Source organism: Alosa sapidissima, chromosome 22 (assembly GCF_018492685.1).
Source record: "Alosa sapidissima isolate fAloSap1 chromosome 22, fAloSap1.pri, whole genome shotgun sequence".
NCBI lineage: Eukaryota > Metazoa > Chordata > Actinopteri > Clupeiformes > Clupeidae > Alosa > Alosa sapidissima.
Window position 1 is genome coordinate 24,045,182 of NC_055978.1, and position 8,141 is coordinate 24,053,322.

Consider the following 8,141-nt stretch of genomic DNA (forward strand, 5'->3'; position numbering starts at 1 on the left):
GGTGATGATGATTTTGATGTGTCTGCATTTTCGTCCACCGTCCACTTTTATATTCTATCAGATGTTCTCTTACATAATTATGTGAAACTTGAATTTATTTGTCTTCTAGCCATGCATCTCATTATGCAATACCTCGTAAATAATGAATGAATGAATGAACTGCATACGTTTCCAAATTCAATAGACGTTTTCAGAATTACTCTTAAAGGTGGGGTAAGCTATTGCATACAACGTCACATTTGTTTATGTTTATGTTTAATTGTCTTAGCAGATGCTTTTGTCCAAAACAACGTACATTATATTTTAACCAAGGACCAAACACAAGTACAAAGCACAATCACAAAGGAGAGGTAGCTCACCCCACCCTTCAGTATTCCCAGAAATACTCCACACAGTGTTATGTTTTTGTTTTGGGGACAGGCTGCCCCCACTTTGTTTGTTTCCACTTTTCGGAGTCTGGGCTGCCAAGAGAGAGTTTTTTTTCACCGCATACTCACGGGATGGGCAGCTAGCAGATCACGAGGAGATGTTTGCTGAATGTGACAAAAAATTGTATGGGCTTGAAATCGTGTACGATCGCACCTCTAAACTCTAAAATTATAATACTTGGAAAGTATAGGATGCTTCCTGCGCTCACTTCTGGATATAAAGTTAAGAGCCGTTCTTTATGCCCTTTCAAGGTAAAATGCGTGTCAATGGGTACATGTTGCCTAAAAAAACTTGAAATGGCAGATAGATAATTTTGGAACCAGGTCGGGTGATGATGTCATCATCCCATAACTACCATGGAACCCAGAGGGGGTCATTACTGCCGTATAACCTCATGTTGAGCCAATCCACTCTAATCAAGTTCTTGTCACGTTCCTGTGTGATGTGTTGATCTCAGTGGTACTCTTGAGCCCACTGACGCCATGAGTCCATTAGCTGTTTGGATGTGTTACATTCCTAGGCCTACACTGTAACTTTGACAAGGAATAAAATAATCTTCCTCTCCATCTTTCATGAGATTTTGAAATATGTGGGTAAATGATTGTGCTAGATTAACCACTGAAACATGTACATCCTCATAAGTTTTAAGATTTCCTCATAAGATTTATGGGCTGATAAAATACTGTACAATAGCCCGCAAGAAGGGTGATAAAAAATGGGTCTGTCATTCATAGCCCGCTTCTTGCTAGCACTGCTAAACATGAAGGATCTATAATGGATGGGACAGATTTAGCGCTACGCTACGTACCGTGAAGATGAATGATAACATCACCATCATAACAAAAGACTCGAGCAGTAGGCGGTTAGGGCCGAGCAGCCCCCTTAGCTCTCTCCTAATCAGGCCCATATGCAAAGACACTCACGCCGCAGGGTGACTTCAAAGGGATTCCAGCCACTCACTGCAGGCCTAGCCCCCTGACCTCATTATAAATCCAGCTAGGGGTATTATGGTCCTCGGTGTGAGGCACCTTCGACGCTTCTCCCTAAACTGACATAGCGTAAGTGTCATGGCTCCAGGAGAATTACCTACACAAAATGAGTCAGAAGATCAGCATGGTGAAGGTTTGTGTTACTCTGTGTTTTTCAAGCCCTGCACCAACCGTAAGCCATAACATCTAGCCTTTCTCCCTGTTATGGGTGTGTTGTTATCATGAGAGTTTCCACAGAATTTTAATAAGATCTCATTTACATCTATGTAAAATTGAGTTATTGAGCTAAATTAGTGGAGCCTCTCTGCATACAGATGATTCAATGTCATTAAATGTTTGTCGTACTTCCATCACATCGTGTCCCATGTCTCATGCAATGCCAAATTTGTAGGTCTGTGACAGGATTGCATAACTACTGCGACAATTAATTTGCTGGTCTTGAAAAAGAACAGAACAGTGAACCTCAGTTAGCGCTTGTTCTGTGATAATCTTCAAAGCACAGTCAGCATAACATAGTAAATAGATGTCAGCAGCACTCTGAATAATCCAACTTCATAGCAAAGAGGATGAAAACAAACTCAAAAGCCAGCTTTACGCCATGAAAACTAAACATAAAACTCAGGTGAAAGCCAATATTTCAATCTGGCGTGTGAATGAGCGCTGCCTTCACCATCCATTTCACACCTTAGATCAAAAACAACTAGTTATCACAGGCTGGGAGTCTAAATCAAAAGGGCCGATTTTTCAACACTACATCCTCATCGCACCTGGCCTACCAGTATCTGCCAGCCCTGTGGTGCCTGATAAAAGACATTACTCTGAAGCGCAATGTAAACATGTCATGCTCTGAATGTTGTTTTCTACACGTGTAAGAGAGAGAGAGTGAGTGTGCAGACTGTGCCCTAGCAGAGCGATGGCACAAGTGGTAACATTGCCAGGGAGGGCTAAAGTGATCTCGCCTGGGTTTAATACTGCCTCAGCCCCCCCCTACACACACACACTTGTTTTCTTTCCCCTATTTTTTTCTCCAATTGTACTTTTCTGTTGCTATTCATCATTTTCTTTTCTTGCTGCTTTTCATCTTGCATACTGCCTCTCTATTGATTTGTTTCCCTCTATTTCTACATTGGCTCAATCTCTAATCGTATTATTTTCTCGCCTGCGCTGGACTTCTGAATCTCTCTTTTGGTTTTCTTTCTAATCTCTCTCTTTGTCACCAACAGATTAACCTGTCTCCCTCCTCTTGTTTTTCTCTCTAATGTTTTTGACATGACACCACGGAGATGGTGGTAAACAATATTGCTCATACGGTTTGGATTAGTGAAGGCTTTATGGGCATCCGATGACTAGCCCTGGGTGTGAAAAACTGCCTGGTGTCTACTAAAAGCCCATGGTTTTAAGCTACCAAGGTTTTTTCAGATTAGTTACTGTAAGACCACTGTGTGTAATCACTGCACGTGAAGGCCTGTCATACAATACTCTATGATGGCATTGCGGATCCTGAATTTTGTTTATTTTATTTATTTTGAAGTTCTTTTCCCATAAGAGGTCATGGATTGTATTCTTTCCCAGTAGGCTAGTATCAGTTCAGTTTAAAAACACTCCTAAGAACAAAATATGTTCATCTATAAATTCTGCAGTTGACAGGGCAATGTACTCCTCCCTAAGAAAGAGATGGAAACGTATGAAATATAGTGCTTTCTCAGAACACAAAGTTCCCCCGTGAGAAACTTGACACATTTATCCAACACAAAAGCATTTAAACTTAAAAGAGCTTATAGACAAAACACGTGTGACAAAGGTGTTTAAACTGACACTACAAAATCCTTTGAATTCCAGACTAAATAAAACCATAAAGCTTTGAGGATTATTGAAAGCTCTGTGTACCTGTTCCAAGAACTTTAAGGAGCTCTATTTACCAGTTGTGCTATCTCTCAGGTGGAGAATGCTGACAAAACCCCTATGCAGCGAGACGGCCTTATCTCCCTCTGCATCTCATGCCACAGCATCAGAGGACCTGCCAACGCCACCCCACCCTTTTCTTGGCCTGCCCATGGTCTGACTGTACTTCTTGACTCATCTCTGAGAATGTAGTACAGATGAGGGGGTCTCCACATGAGTACGCCTTTCATACATACTGCCTTTATTGTGATTGTGATTAAAATGAACTGTTGTGCTAAAGTGAAGACTCGATGGTCTCCCTGGTTCTTAGTCCCCTGATTTATTGTTATGTTCCTCAAGGGAATATAATATTAAACATAGCTGACCCTCTGTCTTACTATTAGACATTTTGATGGCTAGCTTTGAAGGAACTACAACTCACATTTTTTTTGTTTTTAAACAATAACCTTTATTTTGCATTCTTGAAGAAACTGTCTTAGATATGCTCATACAAATAGGACAAAATAAGACAATCTACCAAAACAAAATTATTAGTGTTCTTCAGCACACGCATTTGGCCTTGAATGATCTTTCACCAGTCTTCATCCCAAACCAATGTGATCGCATAACATGCTCTTTATTGATCTGAGTGTTCATACTTTGGCCACCCTTGAAAGCACAGGTATCAACACTAAAACCACACTATCAACACAAAAACCATAGTTACATGTCACTACACAAAGCACGTCTACACCGGTTCCACAACAAGTGTTTTCCATTTAGAAATAACAATCACTACGGCCATGGCCCAAGGGCATCACTTAAGTTACATAACAAACAATGTGATACATGGGCATGGCACTAGATTACATGACTACAGAAGCAATTATTTCATTCAGACTCGTGGATTTTTCCACTGGTTTAATGACAGCACATTATTAAGCCAACACATAGAGCACTGTGCTACACAAACGGCAATACCTTTTCAATAACCCTACTTGTGCTTACAGGAAACCACTGAAGTTATTTCAGAGACAATAGGACAAGAGGGGTTTTTCTTGTTCTTTTGATTGAAAATGCTTCACTTGGGTTTACATACAGATGCTTTTGGAAGCATGTGGCCATTTAAGCATCCTGGTCCTTATTTCACACTTGAACGGTTGAGGAACAGTGGAAAATTGAAGAGGGGGATAAATCGGAAGTGCCTGCCATGCTTATGCAACAGTGTGGACGGAGGGAGAGTGTGCTGGCTAATGTGCTCTCTAAATGCAGCCCACTGCCCTTTCCACTAACCTACCTCTGCAATCACATACCGTGCGAGTCTAACACATACCTTCACCACTGAGAATGTTCAGCTTTTTGTAATGTAATGCATAGCACATTAACGGTCCCTTTAAGTGCAATCAAAGTAATTGTTTACTCAAGATTATATAACTCCTTAATCTCCATTTGGGAAGGAATGCCTTTTCACTGTAAAGGATCTCAGACTTCCTCTTACTGCTGGTAAGGTAAATCACATTCTTTGTGCCATTTTTTTTCTGGAACAACAAATATGGAATGTTTTGCTAAAGAAATGCTTTTCTTACGAGGTCTATGAAAAGGCCTTTTGTACAGCATTCAATATAGATTAGATTATATGTATTCCTGTAATAGAGCCTGTGTTACTAGGCTTCAGACATAAGAAACAAATAGTCCATGGTGCTATATGTCCATCTGTTCTGAAACAGCCAATGTGACTTTTCAAATAACTAATCACGGCATCGGTTTAACAACTGTGTAGGTGCGGGTCGCGTAGGTCCCTGTCCCCTACCAGCTCTCCACTTCTCATACAGATTTCCGGCGCTTTCCAAACACGTTGTTGATGAGCTTGGCCATGGACTTGGAGCCGCTGGGGCGCCTCCGTCGCTCCTTGGCCTTGCTGTGCTGGCTAGCGTTGCGCACCATCTTGGAGAACATGAGCGCCACCTCTTGGCAGTGTTCGGCGGCGGACAGCTCGTAGAACTGGCAGTGGGTCTCACCCGCCAGCTGCTGGCCCTCCTCCCTGCTCACCTCGCGTACGTGGCACAAGTCCTGCTTATTTCCCACCAGAAAGACCACAGCGTCCGCGTCCCTACAGATAGCATAGACAAGGACAGGCTTAGCTTCATGCCTTTATCATTACCTGCAACACTGGTCTAAGAGTGGATGTATTCATAAATGTGTGGGTTGATAGGAATGTGAATAGCTTATATTATTGTTCCAAACAGTTTCCTTATTTACTTAATGTGTCTGAGAACAGTAAGTGTGAAAATCAAATGGCTCAAGAGTGAGGTAGTAATTATTATTACTATCTAATTATTTAAGGACTTCATTTATTTAGCTTTCCTTGTCCTTCTGCACCTTCTACATCTCTACATCCTTGATCCTCTCCATGAACCAGTAAATTATACCCAAGAAAAATGTAGGTGCACAGGGAAATTCTTTGATCTATTGATTCCAATTTCAGACTCTCAATGTCAAATCCTAATGCATGAAAATACACAGTCTTCAGATGGCCAATGACGAATGTGGGCGCCCATTCACACCACCCACAGTGCACACATTCTGTTGAACATGTAAACAAAAGGCTTGATGTGAATCGTGTTGACCAGACTGAAGAGAACACCCACATGTCAGCACGTCGCAACAAAACTGTAAATGACACATCAGAAATAGCCTCTGCTGCTCACCACAGCACACTGCGTGCTAGTGGCGGTGGGTGGGTGGACAGTGAGGATTGAGCACATGTTGGGCTGCCTACCTTTTGGTGGCTCCGAAGTTAAGCTCCCTGATTAGGTGCAGGATAGCTTTGGCTGTAAGGAAAGACGAGCGGTCACTGATGTCGTAGACCACGACGAAACCATCTGCCCAGTGAATCTGCTCGCTGAGAGTGGACTTTCCTTCACTAGGCTGGAGACACAAAGGCAATTGAAAACAGATGACAGGACTTAGTCAAATCATGACAGTGGTATTGTATTGATAACATTTCTGTAATGTCTTAGTCAGGAGGTCTTCGCCACTGTAAGCAGCTGGTTTTACATGTAACCTTCACATTTTTCCTATGCATAGAAATGGCATGTAGTGCAAGTTCATGAAGTCTATACTTATAAGTGAGAGAATGCAGTCACTGGGTCTACACGTTCACTAGGTCTACACTTTTGATTATATAATGTCAGGCCGAGAGGCAGCCAGGCGGGCTAAGTACACTAAGTGAGACAAATTACACATACTTTCAGCTTTGGCCATTCGACCACTTGAGAAACAGACCGTGTAAGCAGGGGGAGTTCTCTGCATGTGATGTACACGAAAACCATAAGAACCTTGTAAATACTGCTAAATATCAGTCAGTTCTGCACATACCTGAGAACAAGGGTCGTATAGCTCCAGATTCTGCTGTCTTCCATCAATGGATAAGCGTTTTCTATAAATGCACTCTGAAATAAATAGGGAAGATTTGAGTTGGCCAGAAGATATTAGGTATTGTGCAAATCTCGTTAATATACATGTCCACTGTCTCTCCAGTATTTGGTGGTCACATCTGAAATGCTTATCAGCAGAGAACCTGACACATTTTATACCACAGAAAAGTCACTAGGCCTATGTTAACTGGAATTTCTATGCCTTAAACCAGACCAGGAAACTTTGAATTGGAAGGGAATTAAAATGATTGTCTGCGCATCATCTTCATATTCTACAGTTTCAGCTCAGCATCACGGTTGTCAACACTCAGCTGCAAGGAATTAGGCCTACTCCATCCCAATTATTCTCTCTCGAATTTTGTAGTAATTTTCCAAGGGAAAATTCTGATTGTGTTGCACCAATAACATCAATTCCAGTGGTTACATAATTTAGGGTTATGTGAAGGGACAAACAGGAATTAACTAGGCTACCACAGGGTGTGCGCTAAAGGGGGAGAGGGCTTACTAGCCTGTATCTCAAAGCAGGAGCATGTAGGTATCAGACGAATTATGATTATCAACTCACCTGATGCCGATGCATATTCGCCAATAAATCGCTTAGTCAGAAATCTGACAATGAGAGCTGTTGAGAAAATGAGTTTTGATTTTGGTTACAAAGTTATATTTAACACAATTAACAATGTATCGTGTTTGATAGGTGACAATTAATCACAAAAACAGTACAGGCAATAACAGGCTACCTGATTTCCCGGCCGCTTCGCTCCCTAGAACAGCAACTTTAATGTCATTCATCTTCGCAGCTTTCGCCGTATTATCCACTTATTGAAATATAAAGGACGCGGTTTCTCGAGGTAGCCTAACTCAAGTCCTCATTTTCCGAATCTGTCCAATGGTAAAAGGAACGCGAGCTGATGATGACAATAAAACTCTACCTCGGTACATTCCCGTGCTGCTTCTGCTGCGCTTTTTCTGCTCTGCGAGAAAGAGTGGTCCGCTTTTCTGAGGGAGGGCTTTTGAACTGAAAGAAGCTTGCTGACCAATGTCGTCACTGTGACGATGTGGCCGTGCTTTGGTTTTGGACGCCCAATGTTTTTGAGTGCTTTGCCTCAGCTTGCCCTCTCGTGCATTTCTAATTTTATCTACAGGTGAGCTGTTTCACTTCAAATGTGACATACACCATTTGTTCATGTAGGCTATTGATAAAATAGTCAACTATTCGACTCCAGAACCAAGCATGTGTATTACCTCTGTCTGACTTGTCATTTGCAGTGAGATATCATGTTTATGTAATTTCTAACATGATGCCTGATTCAAAATTGGATTTACACTCCTGTAAAGATCTCCCACCTTCATGTTTTATCAGTGGAGGCTAAGAGGAAGCCCTTTGGAGTCCATGCTAAGTGCA

General features: G+C 41.8%; 1 protein-coding gene across 1 annotated transcript; it reads right to left on the reverse strand.

Moving 5' to 3' along the window:
* Nucleotides 1–3,742: 3,742 nt before the first annotated feature.
* rergla (RERG/RAS-like a) lies at nt 3,743–7,730 on the reverse strand. Its single transcript, XM_042079333.1, has 5 exons — nt 7,477–7,730; nt 7,302–7,358; nt 6,678–6,751; nt 6,079–6,227; nt 3,743–5,409 (listed from the first exon to the last, which is right to left on the reverse strand). Exons 1-5 carry the CDS (start codon nt 7,526–7,528, stop codon nt 5,124–5,126), a joined length of 618 nt encoding a protein of 205 aa, XP_041935267.1. The 5' UTR covers nt 7,529–7,730; the 3' UTR covers nt 3,743–5,123.
* Between the last annotated feature and the right edge of the window lie 411 nt (nt 7,731–8,141).

Coding starts and splice junctions, on each gene's coding strand:
- rergla (XM_042079333.1), bottom strand. CDS start 7,528: ATGAATGACATTAAAGTTGCTGTTCTAGGGAGCGAAGCGGCCGGGAAA. Junction 7,359..7,476: donor CGAAGCGGCCGGGAAATCAG/GTAGCCTGTTAT, acceptor TTTTCTCAACAG/CTCTCATTGTCAGATTTCTG. Junction 6,228..6,677: donor TATACGACCCTTGTTCTCAG/GTATGTGCAGAA, acceptor TTGTGTCTCCAG/CCTAGTGAAGGAAAGTCCAC.